The following is a 13,412-nucleotide window of genomic DNA, read 5'->3' as shown; positions in this document are numbered from 1 at the left end:
TAGATTATAATAGTTGATACAATTGACTAAGTTTACCTTAAAGTACTACAATAGCATCAAGTTATACAGTATATATGTAAAAGACACACTAAGAATCCCTGAAAGTAATTCCTCTAATCTTTGTAACTATTCAATAGCCTATAATACAGTTACAACCAAATTAAATAAAATCATGTTTTTATCCGCAAAGAAGTCTGGCTTGATGCCCAAATATGTTGTAATTTGTTCAACAACATTACCTTCAGCATTAAGACAACTCTGCTGCTTTGGGAATTATGGAGATGGAGGCAGAGCCGTTCCTCACAGAACAATGTGCTCTCATGCTGCACTCCACGTATAGCAAAAGCGTCAGGACTTCATGTTTCATGTTTTTATGTACTAAATTATCTACAAAGTTAATATTCTGAAAATGAGAAGCATGAATTTGACCATAACGTCCCCACTTGAATGGTCCATTATAAACGTTATCATAGTGGGATTAGAATCATATGTGAGACTGCATGACTATGTTTTTAAGAGAAAGTTGAGAAACGTACATGTTTGTTTTTAAGGACAGTTGACATGTCACTCAAGAAGAAAGACCAATAAAGGGCAGGGCCACTAGAGCTCCTATCCTGTCACAGATTATTAGAGCTCATTTGTGAGGGCTGTCTGTCCACCTGTCAAACTGCTTCACTGAAGAGAGCCATTGAATCAATGTCAATTCTGTTGGAGGGAAATGAGGGCCGAGGGAAAAATACAAGTTATATCCCAGGACAAATTACATTACAACACAGGGCTCCCGAGTGGTGCAGCGGTCTAAGGCACTGCATCTCAGTGCTAGAGGCATCACCACAGATACCCTGGTTCAAATCCAGGCTGTATCACAACTGGCTGTGATTGGGTGTCCCATAGGGCGGTGTACAATTGGGATGGTATAGGTAGTACATTGTAAATATGAATGTGTTCATAACTGACTTGCCTAGTTAAATAAAAAAGTACGCTAGTATGCTCAGAAATTAGGTGAAGAGAACATAAGGAACTCCACTATCTACAAAAAAGTATAATTTGTTTCTCTAATACAGAGCTATGACTATGCATAGATTTTAATTAATAACTTCCAAGTAAATACTTCACCACTAGCATAATTGTTGTGGAGATTCAACTGGACATTTGTTTATTCAACTTTATGGATTGCTGATAGGCCAATAGGTTATAGAATAAGATTCACACAGACTAAAGTGTTGCCAGTGGTTGGCCTCTGACTTTTTTGGGGAAGGACAGTTGTTTCCCCCTTGACTCCTTGTCATCTAATTCAATCAGCCTCTTCAACTTGATTAGCCTGGTTAACCTTTGCACCCAGTCGGGTCTGGAGGGGTTAATCAGGCTGGGATCTCAGAGACCTTCAGGTCAGTATCCCTCTGAAGGACTTGCTGAAGGCAAAGATAAGATTAAAGTGAACTTTCATCCTTGTCTTGCCGCCTCTCCCCAATGCACGGAGGCTAACCTGCCCCTGCCTGATCCCACTATTCCAGTATTGCCGACTCCTTAAAGCCTACATTATTATTCAGAATATATTCCCCTTTTCTATAAAAATATAGTTAAGTTAGGAGGTAATGCATATACTTTTGTGTTTGAGTGCAGCTCCGTCAACAAGTAGGGCTGTAGGCGACACATTATTCAAAATGTCCGTCAATTCATTGACTACACATGATTTTAGTGAACAAAAGGTGTACTGTCGTTTCATTTGTTAGTTTAACCTGTAACACGAGTGAAAGCTTTTTCAAAGGACGACCATGAATCTCAACCAGTGACTCGGCCATTCACTCTCTATCGAACTGCGCTCATCTGTGCGCGCATTGTTTTACAAACAATAATAAAGTGATTTACCGCTTTTCCGTGCTATGAGCATGACAAATCGTTAAAGATCCTGCAATTTGTGTGTGATCAGTAACTATTTAGTGTGGCGAGTCAGCGTCATCCTCGAGTCTCGTCCTAATCCATGTAGGTGCGCTATTGCGTATAGTGGCTTCCTGTGCCCCTCTGCTTGAGATTATGTCTTGAGGAGAGCATTTTACACAAGAAGTGCACCAGCACAGAGAAAGAAAATGCTTTTTGTAACTCTATCATTGATTCTTCATAGACAGAGGGCCTACTTTTATCCAGAGAATGTGAAAAAGTGTATGACAAAGATTTTAGTAGCCTACTTTTCAACTCACAAAACATCACATAGAATGTTGGCCCACTAGTTGTATTTCTTTACAACTTTCGATGTCCAGACATGAGCCATTAGGCCTATACCGGCTGATCTACAAAAGTAACGGTTTATATATGAATGCGTGAAGGGCAAATAAGGCCATATGAAAACGTAAACTTCAGTTTTAGGATCAAAAACTGCATATCTACAACCATCTAGTCTCTCTCTCTCTCTCTCTCTCTTTCTCTCTCTCTCTCTCTGTAGAGGTCATGTCACATCACACTCTTTCCCCCTTTTCTCCCCCTCCCCCTCCCTGTCTTTCTCTCTGTGTGTTAATGGAAGTACATTTGTAGACATATGAGGATGAGAACCTATTATCAGAGAAGCTATATCTGTCAATTGAAATGCGCCTATTTGAAAGCAATCCTCTTCTTACCCTGTTCAATAACAACAGTTAGTGTTTTGTCAACCTCAACAAAAATAATAATAGTCATAATATTAAAACAGCAATAATTGGCCTACCAATAATTGCAATTGTTACCGGTATCATTGCTGTAATAATAATTATAGCCTAATAATAACAATAATAGTTTTTGTGTCACCGCATCTGCCATCTAAAACTGATATTAATTTATGTTTCATTTAATTAATTAATTTAGCTTTCAACATATGTGTTTAATTGCCATTTTGCTATATCACATTTTACACGTTTTGGTTATCCTCTTCTGTCAGCTCATCGATTCATAATATATTGTTGTCAAATTGATTTACATTCATGATTCTAACATAAATGAAGCGATAATGTATAAAAGCATCCCTAGTTTCAATACAAACAGACAGGTGTCTGACTATATGTAGTCTGACTTCACCCCTCCCATCCAGCCCACAAAAAGCAGCGGCATACAGGCGCGTTTTAACCCATAGCCTAGCCTACAGTAGGACAGAAAAACACGCACAGGAGCATTTTCTTGCTGTTTTACTTTTGTCATTTTTAAAGACAGCCGTAACAACCGCTACTTATGTTATGAAGACAAGACAATTTACATTACAAGGTTTAAGTTCAGCACATAAGTTTAAAAATGTAGTGACTGTGATTAATCCTTTGTCAGTCTTACGTTTTTTTGCTTATTGTTCTTCAAATAAACTCAAGTATTTTTGTGATTCATTCCATCTGGTTGAAAGGACATCTTTCCCGTCTATTCTCGACATTATATCGAAAAGAAAGAGAAGACTAGTATATTCTGATAAGACAGAAGATGCATCACGCTGCGGACGAATCGACCTATGCATTTGGTACGTTTGTGAGAATAGCCTATACATTATTGTCTACAATAATCTCACAATATTTATTTTTTTAACACATATAGGTGGGTTTAGGTGTATACATAATGTGTTTCTGGTCAACATGTATTCCAATTAACATTTAATTAGACAATAATTAGCATGTTATGCGTTATTGTATCGTTATGCCTGCGCCTGGTAAGGTTCATGAGGTTTTTGTGATGTTTTATGTTAAAAATGTGTTTTATGACTAAACAGTTTTTTGATATATCAATTTTGATAGTCGTTTTATTTACGACCGAGACAATTGCCTAATGCCAAGCATGTTTTCACATTCAAACATTTCCTTAATGAAACAAACATGCCAAAATGTTCATACTCACCAATGGAGTGGTCAAGTAGAATCCACAATAAAACAATACAATAAATTGCAGACGATGATATTATTTAGGCCATGCAGTTTGCTTTAGAATCAAAGTGTTACGCTCGAGACCAATTATCAGCCGATATCAATCAATGATTAAAAGCAAAATACAAAAAATCCCTGTGCCTACAGAGGTCAGGCTATGTTTATGAAAAGACGAAACAGTGACCAACACGCATACCTCGATGACGTCCAAGTCAATAAGAAGACATTTTCTTAAACATTAATCAGTTAGAAATGGGCGCACGCTACTTTGGTCACTGTGAGAGACGAGAGACCCAGGCAGTTTTCATGTCGGAAGGCTCCTCCGAATTGAATCTTGATTTGAGGCAGAAACTATACATACGCTAGGGGGCACTCAGATACTGTAATAGATCCTGTCTGCTGTATTGACAGCATATGCTCCATTTAGCTGTGTACATTTTTCACAGGACCCAACTTTGACAGACCCAGGTGATTTTGAAAGTACCAGCTAAAAATGCTCAGACTAGAAACTTCTAGGAGCACATAGGGGCCACTTTAGGCCATAAACTTCATAGATATGCTTTGTCTTCAAATGAAACACCATTCACTCAGGCATTTGTGATATTATGTCAAATTGAAGATTAGGATATACCTATAATTAAAGAGCCTTGAGTTTTTATTTTTGGGGCAGAAACATTTAATTAAGATCTATACTATCATGATATAATTTAATAATTTTCAATACAGTCCATGAATGTTGTTATAGCCTAGAATCATGAACCAATAAATAAAACAATAGCTCATCATAGCTCCGGATTTTCTAAATTAAGAGAGAGGTCTCAACTCTCATATAGGATAGCCTATGTTATATTTTATAGACTAATGATTAAAATCCCTCGTGCTTGGGTTTCCTTTACTGTAACTCTATGAAAAGCAATGTTATCATATACCTGCAAATGTGAAGCCTACACGTATTCATAATCATCATAACCAGAAGTATCAAAAACTGTATTTTCAGTCAGAAGTAGTCTACTAATAGGCATTTGCCTAAGTTGACTGAAAGAAACCGTGATGTAGCCTGTTCGGAAATAAGATTATACTGTAAGAAAATTGACCATCCCAACACTGTGATTGAACATACATTTACATTACATTTACGTCATTTAGCAGACGCTCTTATCCAGAGCGACTTACAAGTTGGCTAAGTTTTCTGATAATATGCCTGAATCAGCCTAATACAATAATTATAATAGTCCTAACTTTATTTGTATAGCACCTTTCATACAGCTCACGATAGATGAGTCTCCGGACATATGATTTAGAAAGCCTATGTAGCATATAGACAAATGTGTTGCAACGAGAGGACTTACAATTTTCAATATGGTTTAACAATCATTTTCACTTACAGATTCATATCCTGCATTCAATTGTATGCCGTAATTGTTCATCATTTCTTTTGTACGAAGCCATAACCTATAATAATGGTTAATTTCAACTTCTGATAGGCTACTTCTATTGCATTCGGCTATTTCTAATGTAATGGTAGGCTAGATGCAGAAGTTTGAGTTAAATGCAGGAGCACTATATGCTACTGCATCTTATGAAAGCCTTTATCAGACGCAATATATAGGCTACACCTGAGAGAGGTCAGGATGGTATTTTGGTGTCTGATATATATCAGACATAGGCTATATCAGAGGCAATATCAGACATATATCAGACGCAAAAATACCATCCTCACATCTCTCAGACTATTACATTTCAGGCAAACATTTATTAGGCAACCCACTCACTTAGGCTACTCAGTAACTTGCAAACACATACCAAGAAACAGTACGTGGTCAGAGAATGTAATCATTGAACATTTAGAACTTTATATGTGTATTTCATGAAAATCGGTGAATTGGAAGCATGGTCCTCTCCTTTAACACGTCTCCTTTTAGGACCAAGCATCTTCTCGACACCTATCCTTGCTTTGGCAAGGCACCAAGTAGCACAAGTGCCGACTAGCCAATGGGGTTCAGGGGGAGGTCCGTGAGCTCTGACCAGTCAAACACAGTCACTTTCCTTATATGGCAGCTCATCTCCATGGTAACGTGTGCTAAGTTGCAGCAGTCGTGTCAAAGTTCACTATATAGAGAGCTCAGTGAGCTGATCAGAGAGAAAGCATTCTGCTAGCCCAGCTCCTACAATTCGCAATCACTTCCTAACCTCACCCTTTTTAACATATTTGATCACTTTGATTCTCTGTTCTTTTTCAAATTATTTTTCCGTGCATGAAGGAGGTTCTATAAGTTGTGATCTTTTTGTTTTATTATCACTTGCTTGTCGGAGAGTTGACTTCATAGCATTGGCTTCAGCTGCGCGCTGCTGCTCGCACCACCTCACAAGAAAAGGGAGAAGCAGCAATATTTTTTTTACCAGTTGATGATTTTCTTCATGACTTGAGCTGGAACTTGATAGCGCTCTGCTGCTAGTGTGTAGCCTACATCAATTGTGTGTTTTATGCTGCTGTCACGTCGCCTATACGTTCAACTTACTGCTTCGTTTCTTGAATAGGCTACCTCATTTCATTATTGCAATCATTTGCTCTTTTTTTCTCCATTTCGAGTCTCCTGAATGGCTGACTGCAAGCGCCCCTGGACTTGGCCTCTAAGCGCAATGCTGCGAATCAGCTCGCCATCACATCAGTTTTAAAACGTGTGCTTAGCATCGTCTATAACAGCAATACAATTTAACATTTTCGCCAGATTCAACGGACAATCGACATCCGTAGGCTTTTGTCATTTATTTATTTATTTGACTATTCATTTTGATTACAGCGTGCTGCATTCTTTTGAGAGAACAAGCACGGCGAAACCAAAAACGGCAGACAAAAAGTTTCCTTACGTTGACTGATAGATATGGCAATGGTAGTGTGGAGAGGCTCCCAGGACGATGTGGCTGAGACCCAAGGTACCCTTTCTTCGCAATCTCAAGGAGGACTATCCCTTCCGACCCCTCAGTTGAATCTGTCAGGCTCTCAGGTCGCCCCTCCGACCCCTCAGACACCAGTCCAAGGACCCCCGAACAACACTGTACAGTCTACGCCGACAAACCAGACGACGCAGTCGGAGAAACAGCAGCCACAGCACATAGAATGCGTGGTTTGCGGGGATAAATCTAGTGGTAAACACTATGGCCAGTTTACTTGCGAGGGGTGCAAAAGCTTCTTCAAACGGAGCGTACGAAGGAACCTCAGTTACACATGCCGTGCCAACAGGAATTGTCCCATTGACCAGCACCATCGCAATCAGTGTCAGTACTGCCGCCTCAAAAAATGCCTGAAAGTTGGCATGAGACGGGAAGGTATTGGAATTTTTATTTTCTTATTGATGTATTTGTCCTGTATGTCGTGCGATTAATTTATTATCTTAATTAATAATTGTATGTGTGGCCGTCTCCCTTATTCTCTCCCCGACTCTTCTTCCCAAGGCTGTGCGGCCGAAGCACGCAATGGAGCCGCCTGCTTTTAGTGCTCTAGACCGAGCATAACAAACCTCCCCTTTCGCGTTCGATTAAAGAGTTATATTTTTTAAGCTCCCTAGTAATAATGTGGCCTTCAGAAACAATAGTCATACGAGTTTGGATGTAGATTATTAGAGCTGAACCGTCCTCTTGGAAGAGACAAAATGGATATGCGTCTGTATTTGAATACAAGCACATAGCGGCTACAGCGCTATTATGGCGAGTGTGGAGTGAAGAGACAGCGTTTTTAGATCCCACACTTTGTGTCGTGTTAATCTCGACCAAAAAACTGAGCTGTACATAGAAAAGGGCATATGTGTATCTTTAGAATTGTTATATTCAATGATCAGTCGAAAATTGTAGTCAATATAAAATTAGCCGACTAGATTGCTAAGTAGGTTAAGGGTTACAACATGCAATAACTGCCTTGCCTTTGTGCTTCTATTCAGTTAGCTCATGTTGTTGTAGTCCAACAACAAAATTAGAATGTTAAATACAGATTTGTTCTTCTAAAATGTTCCATAGAGCATCATGACTTTTTCGGGCATTATGCTTGTATCGATCTCTACAGTAATTAAAGTAATTGTTTGCATAGCCTACATCTTGTTAGGCTATAATTGTTGTAACCTATGTAGGCTTATTGTTTTTGTTTATAATGTTGGATCCATAGATTTCATCATAGCAATTGAATAGCAAAAGCAATGTCTAAACTCGTATTCAGCAAGTGTATTCCTCGAACTGCTTATAGTGTAACAATATTTGCCATAGCGTCCTATCAGAAGGGTTACATGTCTCTTGATGTGTAGAATTCAGGCATCAATATCTGCAGTTTCTCTTTTTACTGCAGCGGTGCAACGGGGACGGATGCCACCCACACAGCCACACCATGGCCAGTTCGCCTTGACAAATGGGGACCCACTCCACTGCCATTCCTACTTATCCGGATATATCTCTCTACTGCTGAGAGCGGAGCCCTACCCAACGTCCCGGTATGGCAGTCAATGCATGCAACCCAACAACATCATGGGCATCGAGAACATATGTGAACTGGCGGCCAGGATGCTGTTCAGCGCCGTGGAGTGGGCCAGGAATATCCCCTTCTTTCCAGACCTTCAGATTACTGACCAGGTGGCTCTTCTGCGGTTGACCTGGAGTGAGTTATTTGTGCTCAACGCCGCACAGTGCTCCATGCCTCTCCATGTGGCTCCACTTCTGGCGGCGGCTGGCCTACATGCCTCCCCCATGTCTGCGGACAGAGTGGTCGCATTTATGGACCACATTAGGATCTTCCAAGAACAAGTGGAAAAGCTGAAAGCTTTGCACGTTGACTCTGCTGAATACAGCTGCTTAAAGGCAATTGTGCTCTTCACATCAGGTAAACTCAAAATTGCATCAGAATATTACATTTCCAGTTATGCAGTATGAGAATGTGTTTAGGTCACGTGTGCTTGAACTTTCCCCGTTTGAAAACAATCTTGGCTAGGCATGCAATGAAATATATAAACAGAGCAAAGTTTGCAAACGCCTGGCCTGTCCTAAAATCCCATAGAGGAAAAAAAGCATATAAGCTATCAACTAACCGCCTGTAGGCCTATATCAATGCACTGTTGGGCATTAGTCATAAAATGGCCCATCATTTGCCTTTACTGATTGGTCAGGCATAGCCACACACTTGATTCAATTTACATTCTGAGTACACGCTGTCAACAAAATAGGCTGCTCTGAAAGATAACTTTGACCCACATCATAAAAGTCACTAAACTAGTATTTCAGTAAAGACATGCCATCACAAACAAACTGTCGATATTTTATTGAAAATTAGATTTTGAGAATAATTTACTTACCTTTAAGAATATTGTATATAGCCTATGTGGAATCACTTGTTTGTATTTATAATACATTGACAGATATTAATGATGTCACGCTCTAAGGGGGAGGGGTATAGCAAAGGAAAGACGGGCCTAATGCTCCATTTGTTAAACCACGGCATACAGCACACAACGTAACCTATTCAAGCCAGGGAGGGACAGAAATTGTACGGAATAGTTTATCTTATTGACGGTTTGATTAATATAATAACAACGATTTTCCGTTCTACCACATTTAGCCTGATCACATGACGGACATTTAAGTTATTGTGGGAAAATACTTTTCAATTCCCCTCTGTTCTGTTAGGGAGATCTAGGGATCCAATGCATTTTTTTGGACTTGTTCCAGAACTGGGTCATGACCTAGACTTCCCTGCTATATGATTACATTACATAGGTCTGTGAAAATGCAGACCTATGATGAATTAGGCAATGACTAATCTAATTGATAAGTTGTTTTTACAATAGGCCTACAACATTGTATTATTTTATATAGCCAACATTTTACAAACTAGGCTATTGGCTTATGCCTCGCCTATTCTACAAAAATATCTGGGCGGTTTAAACAATATATGTTAATTATATTGCGTGTAGTAAATGTATTCAATGTATTCAATGAATATGTAGAGTTTGCACTGCTACATATCATTGACCGCCATTTTTCTTGGTTATTAAGGTGACTTGGTTAGTACTATCCATGTTAGGGGTAGTTTCGGTTTCTAGCCCTTCTTCAAGCCAAATCAAAACGCAATACAGAGGTCACCATGTCACAACTCTCTTTCCCTCTCTGCGTGCGTTGTGTGTGTGTGTGTGTGTGTGTGTGTGTGTGTGTGTGTGTGTGTGTGTGTGTGTGTGTGTGTGTGTGTGTGTGTGTGTGTGTGTGTGTGTGTGTGTGTGTGTGGGTTAACCCAAACTCCTATTTAAATGTAAGCATTTGTAAGTTACTCCTATTTAAATGTAAGCATTAAGTTCAGTGCCTGTCCAGTTTCTTTTAAACAATACCCTACAATTTCCAAATATAAGGCAACAAATAATGACTTTGCCTGTTCTTATACACCGCGCTACAGTGACATTAATAATCACATGATATAGGCTATTGATTATGAGACAGTTTCTCAAGAAAACGTATGCAATGTAAATTCAACAAAATATAGCCTATGTTCGCAAACAGATGGGTGTCTTCTTTAACAATAAAACAATGTAGGCCAACTGAGTATGATAATGATGACAATATTAAAGGCCAATACTTGCTGTTTGATTATGGTAATCACATGCAGTTTGATTGGTTTTTATTGTTTAATCAACATAAAATAGGTTATGTTATAGGCTACTAACACACCTCAGCGACCAAATTTAACACCGAAAAAGGGGGATGTTTTCTTGAAATTTACAAACAGCCTAAATTACTTAACATTTTTAAGCGCACCTGTCACGTAATATACCGTATAGCCAAAGAGAGGTGTATTGAGCATTTCTATTAGTGTTCTGTCATAAATGTGTGATGAATTTTTAGTTAATTTGCTTTTTTTTCAGATGCTTGTGGCCTCTCAGATGTGGCCCATGTGGAAAGTTTGCAAGAGAAGTCACAGTGCGCCCTGGAGGAATATGTTCGGAGCCAGTATCCCAACCAGCCTACACGATTTGGGAAGTTGTTACTTCGCTTGCCTTCGCTGCGCACAGTCTCTTCATCGGTCATAGAGCAATTGTTTTTCGTCCGATTGGTAGGTAAAACCCCAATTGAAACCCTCATCAGGGATATGTTGCTTTCGGGGAGCAGTTTTAACTGGCCCTACATGTCAATTCAGTAAGCAGAAGGAATGAACAAAGGGGGTAAGACTACAATGGTTAGCGCTTCTTTTGTTGAAGGAAAACGGCTGTTACAAGAGCTTGCTTTCACAAAGAAAGACATTGTTGTAAATGACTGTGAATTTTAAAATTGAGACATTCAGCGAACTTTCAAAATGCAGATACAAGCTCCCAGTGTCATTCGGAACAACTTGCTTCTTATCCATTTTTAAGAAAAAAGAAAACGAAAAAAAATAAGGAAAAGGATTTTGGTAATCCTCAAAAGGAAAATGGAAACTATAAAGTGCATTTAAAATGAACATTTGGAAAAACTTAGGAGAAAATAAAAAAGTACGTTTTCTTTTTCCAAATTACTTGTCCTGTGTCCATGTATCTAGCTGTTTTTTGTACTTTTCTTTTGTTCCTCCTTTCTGGTTCCAAACCGGCCTATGTGATTCTGTAGTACAGTGGTGTTCTTTTCTAAAACCATGACTTCTTTTGAAACAGTTAAGTAATATAAAATGTTCTTCAAGAATTAAAACTAAATCCACAGCAATATAGGAAAATGCTTATAACTACATGCTTAATGCTGCAAACGCACTTACTCTTAAAATGACACACAATAAACTGGACAAGGGTGTTTTTTCGGAGTTCAGGTTCAACTTTCTGACCCAGCTAAATCATTGCTCTTTCCAATTGAGTATAGACGTTATGTTCCAGGGTTGCCCTGTTTTGTCACTGCTTAGTTGAGCCAGTCGAACCACATCTGCTCTTAACGTTTCATAGAAGATTCAAGGCAAAACAGCTATTGCTGAACAGTGTGTGATATCGGTTACCAGTATGTAGGCTATGCTTTATGAACCCATTTCAACTTTGTGCATCCCCATATGCACCCAGTTCGAAATGTTTTGCATCAACGTAAAGACAGTTCAAAAAATGTATGAAGCCTAGCTATTGAAGGGTGATTGTGGCTTGTAAATGTAGATGCAAATGTATTATTATGTTAATTTAGGCAGGTAACGCATATAACATTGTGTCTTGCAATGTAGGCCTAAACATCAATGAAAACATCTAGCCATACAATACCTTGTTTTGAAATTGGAAAGGTCAAGGGTCATATACCTTTAAGTACAGCTGGAATAGTGTTTAATAGCAGTATTATTATGACATCCCTGAAATGTCACCCTCTATACACTGCAAGCATTAAGTGCCTGAAAAGCGCGAAGTAATTTCTAATCAAAACGTTGTTTCAGTATACAACTTTGGGAACACTATTAGATTTGAAACTTCAGTCTTATGCTTGTGTATTTCACTTGAAAAACGTTAATTAGAGGCAGTATTGTTGTAAATATAGGTCAATTCATTTCAATGAATTTTCCTTTATACAAAGTATGTGATTAAGAAAAACTGTGTTTGCTATTTTTTCGGTAATACAACGTCTTCAATTCAGTGGCAGACTTAGCTAGTATCACTGAAAGTTATGTTTGTAATGTATATACATATTAAGACAAAAATGTTTTCTTTTTCATGTATTTAGACTGTGAATGCATGGCCACAGGTCGCTAACCTATTTTACCTTTGATATATATAAATGTAAATGTTTTTGACTGTATAGATATAATCTGTGCATTCAGTACACTAGCCCTTGTATTTAAAAAAGAAACAAAATGTTCAACAATAGGCTAAGACTAAACAGGGTGAGCTGGTCTGGAAAGCTATTTTGACTTAGTGTTCTGCTCCTTTGGTCTGTGACAAATGCCTTGTGTGTGTGTGTGTGTGTGTGTGTGTGTGTGTGTGTGTGTGTGTGTGTGTGTGTGTGTGTGTGTGTGTGTGTGTGTGTGTGTGTGTGTGTGTGTGTGTGTGTGTGTGTGTGTGTGTGTGTGTGTGTGTGTGCGCATGTGAGAGACAGAGAGAGAGAGAGAGAGAGTAGGTGAGTGAGAGAGAGAGAGAGAGAGAGTAGGTGAGTGAGAGAGAGTGTGTAAGAGTGTGTGTGAAAAAAATGTGTCCTTGTTTTTGGGGCTTTTCTTCAACACACGAGACACCATGTTGTGGTTGGATAAAAAGGGATCATATTGTGTAGGTGATTGAACAGTGCTCTTTGGCTGTTTCCATGCCACATATGGACCAGAGAATGATACATGATTGTAATTATGAACAGTTTAAACTGACCCACGTTTTTATATAAATATATAAAAATATATGACTGCAGGGTATTGATAACGTATAGATACTTTTTTTTAATGATTATGATTATTATGATTATTAATTGCAAGTGATATATGTGAGTGTGTGTGGAAGTTTATAGTTGAACACAATTCTTGTTTGTTTGTGTTAGCTTATTGTAAACAAGCATTCTGCTGTAAATTTGTTCTTGGTATTAAATTATAATTTATGAATTTGAAAAAAA

At 38.6% G+C, this 13,412-nt stretch overlaps 1 protein-coding gene and 1 long non-coding RNA gene across 4 annotated transcripts in view; one reads left to right on the top strand and one right to left on the bottom strand.

The window, feature by feature from the left end:
- LOC106560802 (uncharacterized) overlaps positions 1-4,348 on the bottom strand; it is a 19,526-nt gene extending 15,178 nt beyond the window's left edge. The window contains exon 1 of the long non-coding RNA XR_001318674.2: positions 3,841-4,348. This is a non-coding gene — a long non-coding RNA (uncharacterized lncRNA). The remainder of the gene's footprint in view (positions 1-3,840) is intronic.
- Positions 3,169-13,412, top strand: LOC106560801 (COUP transcription factor 2). 3 transcript variants are annotated; one of them, XM_014124108.2, is made up of 3 exons: positions 3,169-3,469; positions 8,200-8,727; positions 10,754-13,412. In XM_014124108.2, the coding sequence occupies exons 1-3, from the start codon at positions 3,433-3,435 to the stop codon at positions 11,026-11,028; spliced, it is 840 nt and encodes a 279-aa protein (XP_013979583.1). In that variant the 5' UTR covers positions 3,169-3,432; the 3' UTR covers positions 11,029-13,412. The 3 variants fall into 3 exon arrangements, with proteins under 3 accessions (XP_013979583.1, XP_013979581.1, XP_013979582.1); XM_014124106.2 differs by lacking the exon at positions 3,169-3,469 and adding an exon at positions 5,958-7,193 and having other exon boundaries at positions 8,182-8,727; XM_014124107.2 differs by lacking the exon at positions 3,169-3,469 and adding an exon at positions 5,963-7,193.

Source organism: Salmo salar, chromosome ssa10 (assembly GCF_905237065.1).
Source record: "Salmo salar chromosome ssa10, Ssal_v3.1, whole genome shotgun sequence".
NCBI classification, from domain to species: domain Eukaryota; kingdom Metazoa; phylum Chordata; class Actinopteri; order Salmoniformes; family Salmonidae; genus Salmo; species Salmo salar.
This window is presented reverse-complemented; position numbering and strand designations above follow the sequence as displayed.

Coding starts and splice junctions, on each gene's coding strand:
- LOC106560801 (XM_014124106.2), top strand. CDS start 6,749: ATGGCAATGGTAGTGTGGAGAGGCTCCCAGGACGATGTGGCTGAGACC. Junction 7,194..8,181: donor AGTTGGCATGAGACGGGAAG/GTATTGGAATTT, acceptor CAATATCTGCAG/TTTCTCTTTTTACTGCAGCG. Junction 8,728..10,753: donor AATTGTGCTCTTCACATCAG/GTAAACTCAAAA, acceptor CTTTTTTTTCAG/ATGCTTGTGGCCTCTCAGAT.